Raw genomic sequence first — 22,531 nt, 5'->3', positions numbered from 1 at the left:
GCCAAGAGGAAATCTTATATTGGCCTTAAGGCCTGGGTAACGAATTTCTTGTAAATACCCTGTATCATAGTGTAGCTCTTCTTAGCTTAGTTTTTGCTTCCTTTTTAGTGCTACTCTCCAGCACTCTGTATTTCTAGTTTTATACATTATACCAAAAATCAATAAAAATATATGCAGTGAGGAAACTCATTGTACAGCTTCAAAAAAAAAAAAAAAAGCAGCGACTACCTAGTGCTAAAAATTTAATTGATTGAGTGGAAGAGGTACAGGTACTCTTAGCAGCACTGAGCTATACAAGTATACATTGCTGGTTACCAAAATTTCCCTCAAACTAAAGTGATACTGACTGAATCAACTACAGGCGAACCTAACAACAAAACTGAGGCACGATCTATACAAGACTCACTTGAAAAAAAGAGCATGTTCATGTTCTTCAACACCTTATCATGGAGAAGAAATCAAAGCTGCACCTGGACCCTTCTGTTCCCCTTGAGGAAGACCTCCTTGTCGACCAGCTCGCGCGTGTACCCATCAAACTCCACGGGAACTCCACCATTGAGCCCCTTCATGTCCAAGAACCACTTGCTGTCTTTCCGCCAGAGCCCCCGAAACTGATCCAGGTAATGCAGGTTGCTGTGATTTGCCTGAAGCGCCTCCGCCAGGACCATGTTGACCCCCTCCCCCGCAAGATAGACCTGCCGCCCTGCACCAACGCTCTCGCCGATTTTCCACTTGAGGTCCTCGGCGGCATTGGCATCAGCATGGATGGAGTCAAAGTCTGGTTGCATAGTTGAGATGATGGCATCAACGATTCTCATCAGGCTTGGCGCCAAGCGTATCGCGAGGTGTGGCCGGGCGAGCACGTTGCCCTCGCACACATGGTACCAGTAATTCCCTGGCTCGACGTCCCCGAATTTCCTGACGATGAGGGTGGCTTGACGTCCTCCCAGAAGCGTGGTTCCTCGACGATGCCGGCGCCCGAGGAGGCGCGGAGGTTGTCGACGTCGAAGTAGAAGGCGAGGAGCTTGGGAGATGAAGGCGGCAGTGTGGGCGGCGGCGAGGCAGAGGGTGGGGTCGAGGACAAGGGTGCGGTTGAGGTAGCGGGCCTCGGCGAGCGCGCAGAGGAGGCTGCGCGTGTAGTGCGGCATGGGCTTGCAGCGGTCGCCGCCGCCGTGGTAGGCGGCGGCGGCGAACTGGGCGCGGGAGGGACGCGGCGGGGGCGGGGCGGCGGTGGAGGCGCCGGGGCGGGGCTTGCGGGCGTTGGGGCCGGAGTGGTAGTCGCCGATGGAGACGACGGAGTGGGCGCAGGTGCGGGGGGTCAGGGAGATGGTGAAGCGGCGGTAGTCCTTGGTGGGGGAGGAGGAGTTGGAGCGGGCGCGCCAGGCCATGTCGCAGGAGGCGGAGGGCGGGTCGCCGGGGACGGGGCGGCTGAAGCGGGTGAAGTGGAAGGCGTCGATGGCGCTGCGCGTCATGAGGTGGAAGAGGCGCGGGTCGGCGCAGTCCAGCGGGGAGGAGAGCTCGCATTCCTGCTCCTGGTCTTCGTGGGAGTCGGCCAGCGGGGCAGGAGGGGTGGAGAGGGAGGGAGGGAGGCGGAGGAGGGCGATGAGGATGACGGCGGCGACGGCGTGGGCGGCGGAGGAGAGGAGCTCGGGTCCATGGCGACACCGCGACAGATGGCGGCGAGATCTGGTTCAGCTCGGTTCCGGCTGTGTTGTGGGAGTGCAACTGGAAATGTTTCTCCGGCCCATCAGCATCTTTTTTTTTTTCAAAATTAAAAGTCTATTTTGAAATTTGAACCACGAGTGACGAGTCTGGTTCAACCCTGATTTTTGAGAGTAAGGATGGCCGTAGCGCTAGTATCTTAGGTAGTATTATACATTGTAGGTTTATAAAAGTAATGATGTGGTATCTAATTTGTAAGAAGAGATATGATTAGAGTTAGGGGTGGAAACGGATCGGATGCGGATCGGATAGTACCCTTCCCATTTCCATTTCCATATTTTCAAAACGAATACGGATGCGAATACGGATGTTGTCGAATACGAATTCGGACCGGATATTACTCGGATACGAATACGGATCGGACGATTTCTCAATTCGGAGCGGATACGAATATAAGGAAATAATAGACTCATGTCTTATAATGAGCCAACAATAAAATTTTAGAGAGATAAATATACTTATATAATGCATAGTAGTTCCAAGTTCAGTCACATAAAAGAGCATTTGATCGATTTCTTAGCTTCTCTATGTTAGGTAATTGGCATATTGGGGTTGAAATACTAAAATTGTCTAACATAATCTTATTGGGATACGGATATTTCCATTTCCATATCCATATTTGCTTCAAAATTCAATACCACATTTGTATTTGTTTTTGAAAAAACGGATCCGAATAGTTACCATATCCATTTTCATTGACAGCCGGATTCGGATATTACCACTTCCATTTTTAATTTCTCGAATACGAATGTCGGATAATATGGACTATCCATTACCAGTTTCCACCCCTAATTAGAGTAAGATAGGTGGATACTGTATCACAGCGCGCGTTATGAGAAAAGTAAATGCCAAATAGATCTTGTACACAAATTTATATTGAAATTCTAGAAAATAATAAATTTAGAAGATTATGATACTACTCTATAATACTACCCACTATAGAGATAATATCATAGACAAGTATCATATACATGATACTAGCATACAATACTATGCACTATGACTAGCTTGAAAAATGTAAAATGCACCCGAGGCTGGAATAGATCCAAAGGTGAAAATTTAGAGGATGTTTGCTCCACATCCATTTATCATAGAGTTAATTTGATTTTACAAAGGTTTAGCTTCCGTATTTTAAGCCACACTTTTGTGGGTAACTATACTTTGATTTAATAAATTGTGGCTAGAACTCAAACAAATCCTTAGTCATAAAACTTCGTGGCATATATCTGCAAAGTTCTTATGGCATTGTACAAGATTGTAGATCAAGTCTACCATCTCAGCTATGCCAACTTTGAATATGCGTGCAATGATAATGCATCTTACAACTTTTGCTCGTATTGAGAAAATCAAGCACAACACTCCTTGGGAGAGGGAATGCCATCAACAAGCATGGTGATATTATTACTTGGGTATAACTTATTTGGAATTCATATAATGAAACTCCTTTTTTTCCTTTTTTAAATCTGTGCTTTGTTTTGTAAAAGGATTCTCGCACCACTCTCGCTTTGTAATTTTGATTGTATGACTTTACTTGTAAGCGGTGTCAAAGCCTATTTTAAAAAGCGGAGGAAAAAAAGGAGTTAGGGTTGGAATGCAGGGCGGGATGCAACACAGATTTTCTCATCCCTAGCCAATCCCCTTCGGGACCTGTTTGAAACACAAGATAGGAAATACTATACAACACAAGATAGGAAATACTATACCGAAAGAGAAAAACCGAAGGAACATGATATGGATGCAAGGGAAAAACTATATGATTTTCCTATCCTATGAATCAAAAGAGGCCTATAGGAATGTAAAGCACATGAAGGGATTATATAAGCTTGTTTGAAACGCAACAACCTAGTCGACATCGCCAGGGAGTTGAGAGTACAAATCATCATTATCGAGGATGTAGTAGTCAAGACAAATATTGCAAGGACAATCATCCTCGCGGTAACAAAAAAATAATCCAAAATCAATCTAGCGAAGCAGGATCTAAAGGTCTATACCTAGAAAAGCGTAATCTCCCAACACCACCATTAGCATCGGGAAGGAGATCGCGTCGTCGAATGAAGTGCCGAAGATTAGTTATTGTAGAGGATGCCATCTCCATCGAGGTGGATGCCAAAAAGAAGATGTCCAAAAAAGGCCCATTAAAAATTGTACACATAGATTGGGTTTCCTCCTCCCGACGCTAGCATGGCTGGCCAGAGAAGGGGGAGTCGATCTACATAGAGGCGGAAGTGGAGGAGGTGCTGGGTTTAGGAGGCCGCGGTTATGTTAGACAATACGCCTTATATATTGTCACTACTATTTTGGGTTTCTATAAAGTTGGTCAAAATTATTTGTAGAGGCTCTATGAACAGTGCAGATCACAGATCGAAACCGACGAACGGTCCAGATTCTCTGACGTAAAATCCCAAGCACAAGACACCTTCGGTCCCGTCCCGTGCCCACAAAAGCACCGTCTGCTCGTCTCGCCTCCCCCAAACCCAAACCAAACCAGGCGAGACGCCGCATCGCGAACCAAACCCCGAACCCGAGGCGGCGACGAGGAGCAAGGGCAAAACCCCACCTCTACCGGCGGCGGCGGCGGCGATGGAGTCGGTGGAGACGCTCGTGGCGCACATCCAGGCGCTCTCCGGGTCCCCGGAGGATCTGGCGCAGCTGCACGGCCTCCTCAAGCAGGCCGACGGCGACGCCCTGCGCGCCCACTCCGCCGCCCTCCTCCCCCTGCTCCCCCAGCTCCACCCCGCCGCCCACTCCCTCGGCTACCTCTTCCTCCTGTACGCCACCCCCCTCCCTCTCGTTCACCCAAACCCTAACCCCCATCCGAATCCGTCACCCTATTCTCCCTTCCGCATCTGACGCCTCTTCGTTTGCTCTCTGCAGGGACGCTTTCCTCTCGGCGCCCGCCAACCTGAAGGCGCACGCCGGCGGGGACCTCCTCGCGACCGTCGCCAATTTCCTCACCTCCTGCTCGGCCGAGCAGATATGCCTGTCGCCCGACAAATGTGCGCGCCGCGCGAGTTTCACCAAACCAGATCGTTTCCTTTTTGTTCCGCACCGGGGATATATATAATTGTTCATCTGTTTGTCGTGCAGTTCTGAACGTGTGCAAGGTGCTCAAGAGCGAGGCCATGCAGCTCAACGCGCCGATCAGGGGGATCGCCCCGCTGCGCGCGGCCGTGCGCAAGGTCCAGGCGTCGTCGGAGCACCTGACCCCGCTCCACGCCGAGTACCTCACCCTCTGCCTGCTGGCCAAGCAGTACAAGGCTGGCCTCAGCGTCCTGGAGGACGACATATTCGAAGTTGACCAGCCAAAGGACCTGTTCCTCTACTGCTACTATGGGTATGGTGGATTAAGTTTGATGTGTGGCTTGTATTATGGTTTTTATTTGAGTAAGTATGCACGGCTTGCTTGCTAACTAGTTTGCCTTGTCTTCCAGGGGGATGATATATATCGGGCTCAAGAAGTTCCGTAAAGCATTGGAGCTTCTTCACAATGTCAGCCTTCCAACTATCCTGGTTTTCTTTTGTTGCTAGTTGTTTGCCCATTTATCGCTTACCAATATATATATTTCTTTTTTTCAGGCTGTCACTGCCCCAATGACGTCATTGAACGCAATTACTATCGAGGCTTACAAGAAGTATGTCCTGGTTTCGCTCATTCAGAATGGACAGGTATTTCACTTGCATCCTACACTGCTTAATGATGCTACTTTTAGGGAAAAATTGTCTTATGGGATTGGGTTCAGATCAATTATTTCTCCTTTTAGGCAAAATAACAAATGTAACTTAAGACCACACTAACATATAGAGAATAGTAATTTGATCAAACAAACTAACCTGTAGTTATTTATATAAGATATAAGGATGTAAAAGGCATTGCACCAGATGAGATGCTCGAATACTGCATTAGTATAGGAACATATTTTGTCCTTGAAAAGAGGTAAAAGTACATTAGCACTCCAAGTGGGTATGCATGCCCTCCTCTTTCCTTCTCATGATGGCATAATAGTCTAGATCTACTGCATCAGGCCTCGTTTGCCATCAAGCTATTTTTTGAAGTATTCATGGAACACTTCAGTTTCTAAAAATACTCAAGTATTAAATACTTTAAGGTGTTTTGGATCCGATAAATATTGTGGTTTTGCAACTGAAGTATTCTCTAAAACTGTGTTTTTTTTTTTTGGAGTATATTGAATAAAGAGGTCTGACCCTCTTTTTCTAAAACTGAGAAAGGTGAAAAACCATATTATTGCTTTGCAAGGCACTAAAATACTATGGTATTGATATACTTCAGTTTTAGAAAACTTTGTTACAAAAACTATCCTTATATGCTTCCTATATAGCACTTGCTAGATTAAGGTAGTTCTTTATATAAGATAAGAATGTAAAAGGCATTGCAACAGTTGAGATGCTCGAATACTAGATTAGTACAGGAACATAACTTGAAAAGAGGCAAAAGTACATGTATTGGCATTCCTAGTTGATATGTGTGCCCTCTTTCCTTCCCTTGATGGCATAATAGTCTTGATACAATCACTGATTGGTGATCATAAATTCATAATCCCTTTTTTTTGTTATCTTTGGTTAGTACAAGTAGGGAGCACAAGAATATAATTTTTGCTAGTGAATAGAGAAAGTTGATAATATGCTCATGATCCCCTCATCAGTGCACAAATATCCAAATCATTAACGGTTGCCCATCAATATTTGTTTGGAAGGAAAACCAAGGTTCCTGTAATTGTGCCTTTTGCTCTACTGGTGATTAGTTCACATAGATATTGAGATGCCTTGTTACATTCTTAATTGATTCAGTTGAAGCTTATGTGGGAATATTGAATTTGCTTAACAGGTTCCATCATTCCCGAAGTACGCATCTTCTACTGCTCAGAGGAACCTGAAAAATCATGCTCAGGTTTACTTCCATCCTGCAAATCATAATTTGTAGTGCATAACGTGAAATAAAATGCTCTTGTTTTCAAGTTGTTTGACGCAATGAGAGTCATTTGCTCTTCCTAGTTTCTTCATTGGTTTTGGTGTAACTAGTCAAGTAATTAAGTTCCGATAATTGTTTATGGTGGCTTTCTTGCCATTCCTAGTTCACTAATTAGTTTTGGTGCCACAGTAGTCAAATTGATTAGTTCTGATAATTGTTCATGGTGGTTATTCACCCATTGTACTTGATGACAGTGGATTGCATTACACTATCAGCTACAATTGGTTGGTTCTTTGTACTATGTGCATTTCTTACACTTTTAAAACTTAACTAACTTCATGTGATACGTTTAACACAATTAGTACACACATCTACCGCCAGATGCGACAGCCTAACACTAATACATCTTTACTCTTTTTGCGTTACACTAATAGTACATCTTTTACTGATTCATGCTAGATTCTGGTATTAATGATGTACTTTATCCTTTTAATTACATGAAAATTCTTTTATAGGTATTTCAGAAAGCGTTCATGCTGTATACTGTTTAATTTTCAGATTTACGTCGATCTGTCTACATGCTATGGCAATGGTAGCTACTCTGAGTTGGAGACGTTCATCCAGTCAAACACAGAGAAATTTGAAACTGTGAGTATTTTTTCCTTCCTGTGTTGTCTATCAGAACTAGTATCAGTCTGTTACAGGGATACCCAGAGCTGTGGGCTGCAGCTACTTCCTTGTTGGGAACTAATTGTATTAATTTTTCTGTCCATGCTAATATTATTCGTCAATAGTTTTTTCATGGTGAAGTACTATGTGTTGATTTTTTTTTGATTGTTGCCTTTCCTCCTTTCTTTCAGGATAACAACCTTGGACTCGTGAAGCAAGTGCTCTCCTCAATGTACAAGCGGAACATCCAGAGGCTGACCCAGACCTACCTAACTCTTTCACTTGAAGACATTGCCAGCTCTGTTCAACTCAACACCCCGAAAGAAGCTGAGATGCATGTACTTAGGATGGTAGGTGTTGTTTATTTGCAGTCTGGTGGTGTTTAGCATCTATGCAAAATAGAATCACACAGTTTTGACTGTTTTACAATTCAGATTGAAGATGGTGAGATACATGCAACGATAAACCAGAAGGATGGCATGGTCAGCTTTCATGAAGATCCTGAGCAATATAAGAGTAGTGAGATGGTGGAGCATATTGACTCTTCGATTCAAAGGTACGTTCGTTGTATTTTCCACAATTATCTGTTAATTATAATCTGTGCATACTTGAAGATTTCTGAAATTATCAGTGTCGTGGACCTCTATAGTCACTAATGGCCTGCCTTATGCATAGTTGACTTAGGATCAGTTGAGAATCTGACATATAGTTAATGCATTGCTTAATTTCTTTTGAGTAGGCGACTTACGTTACCGGAATTGCTATCATGTTTTTCTCGAGAATTCATTCATAGGCACATGCAGTCGTGGACAATGTTTTATCTAACCTATGAAAAAAAATTAAACATGGAGTGGTGTCTTTTTGTGACTGATTCAATGCTCTAACAAATATTCTCCAGGTTGATGGCTTTGTCCAAGAAGCTGACCTCAATTGATGAGAATATATCATGCGATCATGCGTTTTTGATGAAGGTTAGCCCAAACTTGCAGATATATTTTTCCTCTCGATTGTCACTTTGCTTTGTTGTTTTCTAACTATGAATCTGGCACAGAGTGGAAGGGAACGTGGAAGAGGATTCGACTACGACGACTTTGACTCAGTTCCGCACAAATATTTTTGAGACAAACTGTGTCTTAGGTGACCTAAAAGTACTGCCTGTCAAAGCCCTTTTCCTGAGGTCATTATCGGTTTGATCCGTATATTCCGCCACCAAAGTTCGAACCCTGTAAATGCTGGAATTAAAGGATGAGAGCTTTTGCCTTAAGTTAGTGACACTCGGAAGAATTTATCAAGCTAGTTATGATTTTGAGTACCTATTATTCTGCTGTGTGAACATTCTGGTTGTTTTAGCTGCTGCCTGCTGGTTTTGTTAGCTGCTGCATTTTTGTGGTGCTGTGTTATATGCTGCGTTTTTGTGGTGCTGTGTTAACCTGGTTACATATTGTGCGGCAAGGCTTACAGTAGTATTTCGTTGGGCAGAAATGGATTTTATCTTTGTCGTGACTGGCAGTTGGCTAATTTGGCTTGAAAGGTGTTTTGTGTAACGTAATACTGTATAACAGTGCGGTCGGAGAACAAAGACACAAAATCTGTCTTTTCACCCGTTGTACTGTTACGATATCCCTTTGCTCTTATGCTGAAACTGGAGATGAGCCTATGCGCATTAGAGATGCAACACTCCAAAATCACTGGAGATGAGCCTTTACTCAAGCATATTGCAAAACAATGACACCAACACTTTTATTCAAGCTTGACATAAAAAAAGCTTTTGATTCGGTGAGATGGGGTTACTTGATGGACATGCTTCAACATTTGGGCTTCCCAAGTAAATTTTGTGATTGGGTTGTGCTCTCCTATCTACCTCATTCTCAAGAGTGATTCTCAATGCTATTGCTGGTGACCCAATAAAGCATGGTAGAGAGCTAAGATAAGAGGACCCATTATCGCCGCTTCTTTTCGTATTGGCCATCGATTCGCTACACCATATCCTTGCAAGGCCACCGACCAAGAGCATATTAAAAAGCTTTGGGGGAGAGCTCCCATGATTCACACGTCCCTTTACACCGACAATGCCACTATTTTCATGGCTCCAATTAAGGATGACATCAACTTCCTAGCTTCCACCTTGCATCAGTTTGGTGATGTCACCGGGTTCGGAACAAATTACACAAAAAGTCAAGTGGCATCCATTAGGTGTGCGGGTCTTGACTTTGACAACATCCTCCAAGCTTTTTTTTGGCTTCTTGCACAAATTTTCCAATGAAGTACTTAGGCCTACTTTAACGGTCACAAGACTAAAGAGAATCCACTTTCAACCTTTGGAGGATAAAGTGGCCGCCGAGCTTGTCCCGTGGCTTGGCAAGCACGTCACCATGGCCGGCCATGCAACCCTTGTGAAGTTGGTCCTCACTAGCATTGCCATCTACTACATCGCTGCGATGAACATCCCGATAGAGGTCCTCATGAAGATTGATAGTATTAGAAGGGCTTCTTTGGATAGCTTGTGACAAGGTTACTAGGGGGAAATGCAAAGTTAATTGGAAAATGATGTGTGAACCTAAATATTGTGGATGACTTGGGATCCTTAACCTCACAAAATTCGCTTCGGCTCTTTAAATGGGATGGTTATGGCATGAATGGAATGACAAAGCAAAGCCATGGGCCAGCCTAGGTACGTACTCCTTGCACTCCTCAATACAATGATCTCTTTGCGGCGACTACAAAGGTCATCATAGGGAATGGAAAGAAACCGCTCTTTGGGGAGGCTTCTTGGATAGATGGAAGGATCAAAACGGAAAAAAATCACCGTCAACAAAGCATTGGAGGATAATTTTTGGGTCACACAAGTCGACATACAAGACGGTCTCTCCCTTGAATACATTGTACAATTTCTAACCTTTGGGAAATGCTTCAAACAATGTACTTGAACCCCAACACGCCGAATTCACTTTCTTGGAAGCTCACAAATGATTGATGCTACTTGTCTAAGCTGGCCTACAACATGCAATTTTCAAACAATTCGAAGCAAAAAGGCCACGACGTCCCTTACAATATTGATTTCATGGCAAATATGGAAGAAAAGAAACGCACACGTTTTACGGAACACCGCCTCCACCTTGAACATGCTTGTAACCAAAATGAAAGAGGAAGTGGCAATGTGGAGCTTAGCCGGGGCAAGGGCCTGGAGTAATGTAATGCCACGAGAGTAGACTTAGGTTTTGGGCTTGACCTGTTTTGGTGAAGTCGTGGTTTGTAAGAGCTCTAAAATTTCTCCTTAATTAATAAAAATGGTAAATCTTTTACCTTGTTTAAAAAATACTTTCAGAAAAATACGGTATGGTGCAGAATTGCATCATATTCATTAATGCTTCTTTGGTTTTCACGATTTTGAGAACATACGATAGGGATGGTATGCCAAGTTTTATTTTTTTGCGAAAATTCCGCCAATCTATTAATAATCATCAATAGCAGTACAAACAGACCCAAAAGTAACAAAAAATACAAGTAGTTTTTTTGGACCACCTAGCGACGACTACACACAATGACGTGAGCCGAAGACACGCCGCCATCCTTGGCCCTCCACCACCGGAGCCAGCCAACACTTGTAGTAGTAGAGCTTGTTGTAGTAGACAAACAAGAAGTCGTCGTGCTAAGGTCCCAAAGGACCAGCGCACCAAAGCAGCAACCGTCACTAAAGATGACAACTGTCGTTGCCTATTCGACGGTACCTCGGAGGAGGGATCCTCACGAGGGGGAGAAGAAGTAGGGGCTATAGGGCGGAGAGTCCTCGGGACGGTGGTACGCGATTTACCCAACTTCGGACCACCTGCACGATGGCAAGGCCTACTGCTGCTTGTCTGGAATTATCTGGGCGCTTTCGCGTTGTTACAATGAGTTGTGGTTGTCCCTCTAGGGCTCCCGGGATCCGGCTTATAAAGGCGCACGGATCTAGGGTTTACATGGAGAGTCCTAGCCGGATTACAGATTGCCTAACTACAGTACAATGTCTTGCCGTGTACGTCAAGGATCCGCCTTCCATATACGTCGTACTGGATCCGGGTTCCTTATGGGCCTCCACGGATCCGGCTTCCTCCGAAGGTCGGTTAGGATCCGGCTTACTGATCCTGGGCTAGACTTCATCCTTCATGATCTACAGCAACTGGGCCGCCCGATGGGCCACATGCCACATCACCGTCTATGGGCCACCCGGGCTCGCCGGATCTAGGCACTGTCGATGGTACACCCATGAAGTATACCCACAACAGTAGCCCCCAGAGTTCTCCGAGTTTCACCTCCTGTTTCCGCCTTTCTAACGCTTCATGAATTCCGGCAATTTTGGTAACGCGGAGAAACTTGAAGAACTCCAACTTCACATTTTCTTCTTTCCCAACTTTTGGTCGGAAAATACCCTCATCCTGCGGGACTTCATCCATCGACAGCATATAATATGTCTCCGGGTTACTCCCTGCCTTCGGACAAGAGTTTTCTTATCTTCACGCTGCTACCCGGAACCTTAAAAGATTCAAACGGTTCCGCCAAACTTGGCGCCATTTTTGCGCGATTTGAGCGGTAAACCAGCCTTAGCCATTTTTACTGCCTAGGGTTTTCGACACGTGTCGCTCATCCAACGGCGCGACGCTTGCGTTCCGACCATAGGATGCGGAGCACGAATCTCTTCCCTCGGCCTATAAATATCCACCGTCTACCCTAATTACCTCATTCGCACCCCATTCCCTTCTCAGCGCAGCGCCGCCTCCGAGCTTTCCCTCCGCCGCACCGGAGTCTGCCGGAATCCCACCGGAGTTTCGCCGGAGTCACTTCGCCACCGTGCGGTGTTCTTCCTGTTCTTAACTTCAGCGAGCCACCGCGCCAAAACCTCGTCGCCGGCGACTCCGACCATCGCGGAAACCATTCCGGTAAGCTCTTGAGCTTCGTCTTCGCACCGTAGTTGGTAGGGATGAGTCTAGGGTTTCAGCTCTGGATCCGACTAAGCTAGTTTTTCCGCCATTGTTTTTTCTTCAGATGTCTTCTTCGACTCCGCCTCCCACATCCGAGCCAGTCATGGCAACACCCCTTGCTGGCGTGAAGTTGGCGTGGGAGATAGAAATCTTTGTGGTGTAGCTTTTCTTCAGGTCCCCGGCAACGGCGCCCGAAATTTGCTTGATGCGTGTGGTTGACACGTCCGTTGGGAACCCCAAGAGGAAGGTGTGATGCGCACAGCGGCAAGTTTCCCTCAGTAAGAAACCAAGGTTTAATCGAACCAGTAGGAGTCAAGAAGCACGTTGAAGGTTGATGGCGGCGGGATGTAGTGCGGCGCAACACCAGAGATTCCGGCGCCAACGTGGAACCTGCACAACACAACCAAAGTACTTTGCCCCAACGAAACAGTGAGGTTGTCAATCTCACCGGCTTGCTGTAACAAAGGATTAACCGTATTGTGTGGAAGATGATTGTTTGCAGAAAACAGTAGAACAAGTATTGCGATGGGTGTATTTCAGTAAAGAGAATTGGACCGGGGTCCACAGTTCACTAGAGGTGTCTCTCCCATAAGATAAACAGCATGTTGGGTGAACAAATTACAGTTGGGCAATTGACAAATAAAGAGGGCATGACCATGCACATACATATCATGATGAGTATAGTGAGATTTAATTGGGCATTACGACAAAGTACATAGACCGCCATCCAACTGCATCTATGCCTAAAAAGTCCACCTTCAGGTTATCATCCGAACCCCCTCCAGTATTAAGTTGCAAAACAACAGACAATTGCATTAAGTATGGTGCGTAATGTAATCAACAACTACATCCTTAGACATAGCATCAATGTTTTATCCCTAGTGGCAACAGCACAACACAACCTTAGAACTTTCATCCTTTGTCCCGGTGTCAATGCGAGGCATGAACCCACTATCGAGCATAAATACTCCCTCTTGGAGTTACAAGCATCTACTTGGCCAGAGCATCTACTAGTAACGGAGAGCATGCAAGATCATAAACAACACATAGATATAACTTTGATAATCAACATAACAAGTATTCTCTATTCATCGGATCCCAACAAACGCAACATATAGAATTACATATAGATGATCTTGATCATGTTAGGCAGCTCACAAGATCCGACAATGAAGCACAATGGGGAGAAGACAACCATCTACCTACTGCTATGGACCCATAGTCCAGGGGTAGACTACTCACACATCACTCCGGAGGCGACCATGGCGGCGTAGAGTCCTCCGGGAGATGAATCCCTCTCCGGCAGGTGCCGGAGGCGATCTCTGGATCCCCCGAGATGGGATCGGCGGCGGCGGCGTCTCGCAAGGTTTTCCGTATCGTGGCTCTCGTGACCGGGGGTTTCGTCACGGAGGCTATTTGTAGGCGGAAGGGCAGGTCAAGAGGCGGCACGAGGGCCCCACACCACAGGGCCGCGCGGCCAAGGGGGGCGCCGCCCTAGGGTGTGGCCCCTCGTGGCCCCTCTTCGTCTCTCCTTCGGACTTACGGAAGCTTCGTGGCAAAATAGGACCCCGGGCGTTGATTTCGTCCAATTCCGAGAATATTTCGTTACTAGGATTTCTGAAACCAAAAACAGCAGAAACAAAGAATCGGCACTTCACATCTTGTTAATAGGTTAGTTCAGACAATGCACGAATATGACATAAAGTGTGCATAAAACATGTAGATAACATCAATAATGTGGCATGGAACATAAGAAATTATCGATACGTTGGAGACGTATCAGCATCCCCAAGCTTAGTTCTGCTCGTCCCGAGCAGGTAAAACGATAACACAGATAATTTCTGGAGTGACATGCCATCATAATCTTGATCATACTATTTGTAAAGCATATGTAGTGAATGCAGCGATCAAAACAATGTTTATGACATGAGTAAACAAGTGAATCATATAGCAAAGACTTTTCATGAATAGCACTTCAAGACAAGCATCAATAAGTCTTGCATAAGAGTTAACTCATAAAGCAATAATTCAAAGTAAAGGCATTGAAGCAACACAAAGGAAGATTAAGTTTCAGCGGTTGCTTTCAACTTGTAACATGTATATCTCATGGATAATTGTCAACATAGAGTAATATAATAAGTGCAATATGCAAGTATGTAGGAATCAATGCACAGTTCACACAAGTGTTTGCTTCTTGAGGTGGAGAGAAATAGGTGAACTGACTCAACATTGAAAGTAAAAGAATGGTCCTCCATAGAGGGAAAGCATCGATTGCTATATTTGTGCTAGAGCTTTGATTTTGGAAACATGAAACAATTTTGTCAACGGTAGTAATAAAGCATATGTATCATGTAAATTATATCTTACAAGTTGCAAGCCTCATGCATAGTATACTAATAGTGCCCGCACCTTGTCCTAATTAGCTTGGACTACCGGATCATCGCAATGCACATGTTTTAACCAAGTGTCACAATGGGGTACCTCTATGCCGCCTGTACAAAGGTCTAAGGAGAAAGCTCGCATTGGATTTCTCGCTATTGATTATTCTCAACTTAGACATCCATACCGGGACAACATAGACAACAGATAATGGACTCCTCTTTTATGCATGAGCATGTAACAACAATTAATAATTTTCTCATATGAGATTGAGGATATTTGTCCAAAACTGAAACTTCCACCATGGATCATGGCTTTAGTTAGCGGCCCAATGTTCTTCTCTAACAATATGCATGCTTAACCATAAGGTGGTAGATCTCTCTTACTTTAGACAAGACGAACATGCATAGCAACTCACATGATATTCAACAAAGAATAGTTGATGGCGTCCCCAGAAACATGGTTATCGCACAACAAGCAACTTAATAAGAGATAAAGTGCATAAGTACATATTCAATACCACAATAGTTTTTAAGCTATTTGTCCCATGAGCTATATATTGTAAGGCGAATGATGGAATTTTAAAGGTAGCACTCAAGCAATTTACTTTGGAATGGCGGAAAATACCATGTAGTAGGTAGGTATGGTGGACACAAATGGCATAGTGGTTGGCTCAAGTATTTTGGATGCATGAGAAGTATTCCCTCTCGATACAAGGTTTAGGCTAGCAAGGCTTATTTGAAACAAACACAAGGATGAACCGGTGCAGCAAAACTCACATAAAAGACATATTGAAAACATTATAAGACTCTACACCGTCTTCCTTGTTGTTCAAACTCAATACTAGAAATTATCTAGACCTTAGAGAAACCAAATATGCAAACCAAATTTTAGCATGCTCTATGTATTTCTTCATTAATGGGTGCAAAGCATATGATGCAAGAGCTTAAACATGAGCACAACAATTGCCAAGTATCACATTACCCAAGACATTTATAGCAATTACTACATGTATCATTTTCCAATTCCAACCATATAACAATTTAACGAAGAAGAAACTTCGCCATGAATACTATGAGTAGAAGCTAAAGACATACTTGTCCATATGCTACAGCGGAGCGTGTCTCTCTCCCATAAAATGTGAATGCTAGGATCCATTTTATTCAAACAAAACAAAAAACAAAAACAAACCGACGCTCCAAGTAAAGTACATAAGATGTGATGGAATAAAAATATAGTTTCAGGGGAGGAACCTGATAATGTTGTCGATGAAGAAGGGGATGCCTTGGGCATCCCCAAGCTTAGACGCTTGAGTCTTCTTAGAATATGCAGGGGTGAACCACCGGGGCATCCCCAAGCTTAGAGCTTTCACTCTCCTTGATCATGTTGCATCATACTCCTCTCTTGATCCTTGAAAACTTCCTCCACACCAAACTCGAAACAACTCATTAGAGGGTTAGTGCACAATAAAAATTAACATATTCAGAGGTGACACAATCATTCTTAACACTTCTGGACATTGCATAAAGCTACTGGACATTAATGGATCAAAGAAATTCATCCAACATAGCAAAAGAGGCAATGCGAAATAAAAGGCAGAATCTGTCAAAACAGAATAGTTCGTATTGACGAATTTTAAAATGGCACCAGACTTGCTCAAATGAAAATGCCCAAATTGAATGAAAGTTGCGTACATATCTGAGGATCACTCACGTAAATTGGCATAATTTTCTGAGTTACCTACAGAGAATTTTGCCCAGATTCGTGACAGCAAAGAAATCTGTTTCTGCGCAGTAATCCAAATCTAGTATGAACTTTTCTATCAACGACTTTACTTGGCACAATAAAACACTAAACTAAGATAAGGAGAGGTTGCTACAGTAGTAAACAACTTCTAAGACACAAAATAAAAACAAAGTACTGTAGGTAAAAACATGGGTTGTCTCCCATAAGCGCTTTTCTTTAACGCCTTTCAGCTAGGCGCAGAAAGTGTGTATCAAGTATTATCAAGAGACGAAGTGTCAACATCATAATTTGTTCTCATAATGGAATCAAAAGGTAACTTCATTCTCTTTCTAGGGAAGTGTTCCATACCTTTCTTGAGAGGAAATTGATATTTTATATTACCTTCCTTCATATCAATGATAGCACCAACAGTTCGAAGAAAAGGTCTTGTGGAGCTCTTTCCATGTGCTATTCAGAGTAGTTGATCATCATATTATCAAGAAGCTTTGTTGCTTCACCAAGAGTGATGGACATAAAGGTACCTCCAGCAGCTGAATCCAATAAATTCCGCGAAGAAAAATTTAGTCCTGCATAGAAGGTTTGGATGATCATCCAAGTAGTCAGTCCATGGGTTGGGCAATTTTTAGCCAAAGATTTCATTCTTTCCCAAGCTTGAGCAACATGTTCAGTATCTAATTGTTTAAAATTCATTATGCTACTCCTCAAAGATATAATTTTAGCAGGGGGATAATATCTACCAATAAAAGCATCCTTGCATTTAGTCCATGAATCAATACTATTCTTAGGCAGAGATAGCAACCAATCTTTAGCTCTTCCTCTTAATGAGAAAGGGAACAATTTTAATTTTATAATCTCACCATCTACATCCTTATACTTTTGCATTTCACACAATTCAACAAAATTATTGAGATGGGCAGCAACATCATCAGAACTAACACCAGAAAATTGCTCTCGCATAACAAGATTCAGTAAAGCAGGTTTAATTTCAAAGAATTCTGCTGTAGTAGCAGGTGGAGCAATAGGTGTGCATAAGAAATCATTATTATTTGTGGTTGTGAAGTCACACAACTTAGTGTTTTCAGCGTTGGCCATTTTAGCAACAGTAAATAAAGCAAACTAGATAAAGTAAATGCAAGTAACTAATTTTTTTGTGTTTTTGATATAGCAAACAAGATAGCAAATAAAGTAAAACTAGCAACTAATTTTTTTGTATTTTGATTTAGTGCAGCAAACAAAGTAGTAAATAAAACTAAGCAAGACAAAAACAAAGTAAAGAGATTGAGAAGTGGAGACTCCCCTTGCAGCGTGTCTTGATCTCCCCGGCAACGGCGCCAGAAATTTGCTGCTGGCGTGAAGTTGGCGTGGGAGATAGAAATCTTTGTGGTGTAGCTTTTCTTCAGGTCCCCGGCAACGGCGCCAGAAATTTGCTTGATGCGTGTGGTTGACACGTCCGTTGGGAACCCCAAGAGGAAGGTGTGATGCGCACAGCGGCAAGTTTCCCTCAGTAAGAAACCAAGGTTTAATCGAACCAGTAGGAGTCAAGAAGCACGTTGAAGGTTGATGGCGGCGGGATGTAGTGCGGCGCAACACCAGAGATTCCGGCTCCAACGTGGAACCTGCACAACACAACCAAAGTACTTTGCCCCAACGAAACAGTGAGGTTGTCAATCTCACCGGCTTGCTGTAACAAAGGATTAACCGTATTGTGTGGAAGATGATTGTTTGCAGAAAACGAGTAGAACAAGTATTGCGAGATTGTATTTCAGTAAAGAGAATTGGACCGGGGTCCACAGTTCACTAGAGGTGTCTCTCCCATAAGATAAACAGCATGTTGGGTGAACAAATTACAGTTGGGCAATTGACAAATAAAGAGGGCATGACCATGCACATACATATCATGATGAGTATAGTGAGATTTAATTGGGCATTACGACAAAGTACATAGACCGCCATCCAACTGCATCTATGCCTAAAAAGTCCACCTTCAGGTTATCATCCGAACCCCTCCTCGTATTAAGTTGCAAAACAACAGACAATTGCATTAACGATGGTGCGTCATGTAATCACCAACTACATGCTTTGACATAGCATCAATGTTTTATCCCTAGTGGCAACAGCACAACACAACCTTAGAACTTTCTGTCACTGTCCCAGGTGTCAATGCAGGCATGAACCCACTATCGAGCATAAATACTCCCTCTTGGAGTTACAAGCATCTACTTGGCCAGAGCATCTACTAGTAACGGAGAGCATGCAAGATCATAAACAACACATAGATATAACTTTGATAATCAACATAACAAGTATTCTCTATTCATCGGATCCCAACAAACGCAACATATAGAATTACATATAGATGATCTTGATCATGTTAGGCAGCTCACAAGATCCGACAATGAAGCACAATGGGGAGAAGACAACCATCTAGCTACTGCTATGGACCCATAGTCCAGGGGTAGACTACTCACACATCACTCCGGAGGCGACCATGGCGGCGTAGAGTCCTCCGGGAGATGAATCCCCTCTCCGGCAGGGTGCCGGAGGCGATCTCCTGGATCCCCCGAGATGGGATCGGCGGCGGCGGCGTCTCAGTAAGGTTTTCCGTATCGTGGCTCTCGGTCCTGGGGGTTTCGTCACGGAGGCTATTTGTAGGCGGAAGGGCAGGTCAAGAGGCGGCACGAGGGCCCCACACCACAGGGCCGCGCGGCCAAGGGGGGGCCGCGCCGCCCTAGGGTGTGGCCCCCTCGTGGCCCCTCTTCATCTCTCCTTCGGACTTCTGGAAGCTTCGTGGCAAAATAGGACCCTGGGCGTTGATTTCGTCCAATTCCGAGAATATTTCGTTACTAGGATTTCTGAAACCAAAAACAGCGTAAAAACAAAGAATCGGCACTTCGGCATCTTGTTAATAGGTTAGTTCCAGAAAATGCACGAATATGACATAAAGTGTGCATAAAACATGTAGATAACATCAATAATGTGGCATGGAACATAAGAAATTATCGATACGTTGGAGACGTATCACCCCTCTCCTCCGCTCCTCCGCCCTTTGCCCCAGTTCAGCTGGAACCTTCCAAGGATTCCGGCAAGAACGTAGAGGGAACATCCACTAACCAGGAGAAAGCCTCCGGAGCAGATCAAACAGAGCAGAAGGCGGAAGAAGCGACCGCCAAAAAATCCAAGGCTCGCCAGCGAGACAGCGAAGCCAAGGGGAAATGGTGGCCCTGCACCACCACCATAACAGAGCTCAACAACCTCGAAGCGGAGGGATTCCTAAAGCCCGGATCCTGGCGGACAGTTCCGGGTTCTCTGGCTCCAGCTCCCGAGGATGGAGAAATGGTGGTGACCAAGGCACTTGTGGAGCGCGGCTTCTCATTTCCTCCGAGTGATTTCTTCTCGGAAATCTTGAAGGAGTATGGGCTCCAGCCCGACAACATATCCCCAAACATTGTCTTGGCGATCAGCAATCATGTTACCCTTTGCGAGGGCCATCTCCGGATACCTCCAAAACTTCCTCTATTTCAGTACTATTTCTCCGTGAAGAAGGAGAAAATTCCTAAAGCTTCCGAGTTGGCCACCTGCGGGTCAATCACCTTTATGCTCCGCCCTGGCCGCGTCTACCCTCCAACCGATCACCACGAATCCGCACGATATTGGTCGGGAGGTTTCTTCTATTTGAAGGACGTTTCCGACCCAGCGAGCGAGAGGGTGCTGCCGCCCTTCAAAAATAGCCCCGCCAGCGAGGATCCGGCCTGGACACAATGTCCTCACCTTTCCGAGTCGCCTCAGCTGACTCGTGCAGTTAGGCGGATCTGCAAGCTGACGAAAGAAGGTCTGTCGGGGAAGGACCTCACCATGTCCTGGTTCACCAAGCGGATCCAACCACTTCAACATCGGGTCCGCTTGATGTTCCAATACACGGGGCGCGACGATCCTATGCGCGCTTCTAAGGACAACCTTTCCGCCGACGCCATCGACAAACGGATCCGACTCCTCATCAAGATTCCGCGTGATCTTCATATTCACGTGTGTAACAAGGACATCCACACCAACAACTCCGGGACCGCGGTATGTTACCTTGACCCACCTGTCGATTCCTTTATACTCTGAATTATGTCTAAGTATTGGCTTGGTAACAAAGCTCGAAGCCCTCGAGGAGGGCTAACTCGGAACTCTCCTCCGGGTCCCCCAAGCGGGCAACACTGACCTGGAAGCCGCATCTGAGGCGGAAGCCCCCGAAGCTCCGCACCTCTCCAAGAGGAAGAGAGCTGCTCCCTCCAGCCCTGCAGCCAAACGTGCCCGCGAGGTGCCTAGCACCGCGGCTACCCGTAAGGCGGAGGCGGAGAAGAAACGCCTCAAGCTTATCGACACTAGCAACCGTGCTCAACCCAATATCCAGCGATTTTTTATACCAACTGGGTAAGCGTCTGGTTTCCGTCAAAAGATCTTGTTGCTACTGTGAATCAACATACACTAACTTGTTATGCCTCTTTTTCTTATATTGCAACAAAAGCTCCGGAAGCCAGGCCCCCAAGATCACCAAGAAGAGGGTGAAGCCCTCTCCGGCTTCTGTGCCCGTCACACCGGAAGTGGAGGTTCCACCCAAGGCCTCCTCAACCGCCAAGCCGGATCCCAAGGACGTCATCAATCTTGATGATCTTCCGGAGGATCCAACTGTCGAGTCCGACAAGGGCGATTCCGGCAAGGGCGCATCCTCATCTGCACCTCCGCCTGAGCAGCCCACTACTACCTCAAATGACGCTCCGACTGACAAAATCGAGAGAAAACTCACCTTGAGCGGCGCCACTGGAACGCCCCAAACTCACCCTCACTTCTTTCCGATTTTGCAAAAGGTCCCCCTCTCACAGCGCCACGCGGAGATCTCCGCCATGATGGATCAGGTGTGGGGGCCTGCGAACACGGAAGAGCAAGAACTGACCGAGCTTGAGAGCGGCATCAAAGCTTTTTTCGCCAAGCACAAGAATGTGCGTCAGGTAACACCAGCCCCCAGGCATTGGTTAATGCATTTTTCTGAGTAACATGTATGAGCCAATGTCTTAAACTGTAGATTGTAGCGGAAAATCAAAATTTTCACATGCTAAAGATTTGAACTTCCGTCCAGCCCCCAAAAGTTTGAATTTCCGTCTAATCCTTAAACTGTTTTCACAGAACACGCGGAAGCTGCACGATGACTTGCGCACCCATGTGCTGGAGCAGAAGAAGGAGATAGAACTGCTTCAAACCAGGGACACGAATAGTCAGAAAGCCATCGCGCTGCTGGAGACCCGCCTCAAGGGTTATGAAGGTAATAACTCCGACTGAGCCCCCAGGATCGTCAATGTAACTATATTATCTGAACTAACTATGTTGTTGTATTTCCGAGTCGCAGAAGAAATTGCCAAGCGCCCCACCATCGACACCCTTGCCGCCAAGGTCGAAGTTCTTGAGGCGGAAAATGAATCCCTCAAGAAGTTCCTGAAGGAATCCTCCGAGGAGGAAACCAAGAAGAAGAAAGATCTCTTGGAAAAGCATACCCAGAACTGTCGGATCTCGCTGAGAAACTCAAGAAGAGCCAGCAAAGGATTCAGACCTTGGCAGCAAAGAACAAAAATTACGAGGCGGAGGCTATTGACAAGATGATCTTCCGTAAGGACCTCTTTGTGTTTTTTTGTGACTCCGACTTCCTCAGATCTTTGCTTTTGTTCGCGGAAAAAACTAATGATGTTTTTCACAGCGTCCCTTGGTTTTGAGTGGATAAAGGATGCCACCCTCAAAAGGACTGAAGCGTATGAAGAGGCGTAGAGCTCCATTGATAACCTCTTCGAGGCATGTCGTGGGGTCGCCAAATCGCTGTCCCTGAAGAGAGCCGGAACCACGGTGATTGACACCATGACCAAGCTGATCAAGCAGGTGCCGAAACTCATCAAGGATTGGCAGGAGTCTTCCGCCCGCGGAGTTGCTTCCCTCGTGTTGGCGACGTGCAAGGCACACTTCCCAACCATGAGCTTTGCTGATGTTGCACGCGGAGCCCCCAAGGGCACCAACATGAGGATCCTTCTCGCGGAGACCCGAGGGTATGACCGGCTATTTGTCGGACGAGTGAACCACTCGTTCTGGTACAACAAGCACGATC

At 45.2% G+C, this 22,531-nt stretch overlaps 1 protein-coding gene and 1 pseudogene across 1 annotated transcript; one reads left to right on the top strand and one right to left on the bottom strand.

The window, feature by feature from the left end:
- Positions 1 to 222: 222 nt before the first annotated feature.
- LOC127312319 (uncharacterized) lies at positions 223 to 1,574 on the bottom strand (annotated as a pseudogene).
- A 2,617-nt stretch (positions 1,575 to 4,191) lies between these two features.
- On the top strand, positions 4,192 to 8,632 carry LOC127314344 (COP9 signalosome complex subunit 3). The gene is made up of 11 exons (XM_051344802.2): positions 4,192 to 4,490; positions 4,597 to 4,718; positions 4,810 to 5,056; positions 5,154 to 5,211; positions 5,299 to 5,388; positions 6,566 to 6,628; positions 7,208 to 7,297; positions 7,510 to 7,668; positions 7,753 to 7,874; positions 8,217 to 8,289; positions 8,370 to 8,632. Exons 1-11 carry the CDS (start codon positions 4,303 to 4,305, stop codon positions 8,436 to 8,438), a joined length of 1,281 nt encoding a protein of 426 aa, XP_051200762.1. The 5' UTR covers positions 4,192 to 4,302; the 3' UTR covers positions 8,439 to 8,632.
- The last annotated feature ends 13,899 nt before the right edge of the window (positions 8,633 to 22,531 follow it).

Source organism: Lolium perenne, chromosome 7 (genome assembly GCF_019359855.2).
Source record: "Lolium perenne isolate Kyuss_39 chromosome 7, Kyuss_2.0, whole genome shotgun sequence".
Taxonomy (NCBI): Eukaryota; Viridiplantae; Streptophyta; class Magnoliopsida; order Poales; family Poaceae; genus Lolium; species Lolium perenne.
The sequence above is the reverse complement of the archived record's forward strand: the minus strand, read 5'-3'. Positions and strand labels throughout refer to the sequence as shown.

Excerpts from the sequence above, each read along its gene's own strand:
- LOC127314344 (XM_051344802.2), top strand. The coding sequence starts at position 4,303 with ATGGAGTCGGTGGAGACGCTCGTGGCGCACATCCAGGCGCTCTCCGGG. Across the intron at positions 4,719-4,809 it reads ATGCCTGTCGCCCGACAAAT|TTCTGAACGTGTGCAAGGTG; the intron begins GTGCGCGCCGCG and ends TTTGTCGTGCAG. Across the intron at positions 8,290-8,369 it reads ATCATGCGTTTTTGATGAAG|AGTGGAAGGGAACGTGGAAG; the intron begins GTTAGCCCAAAC and ends AATCTGGCACAG.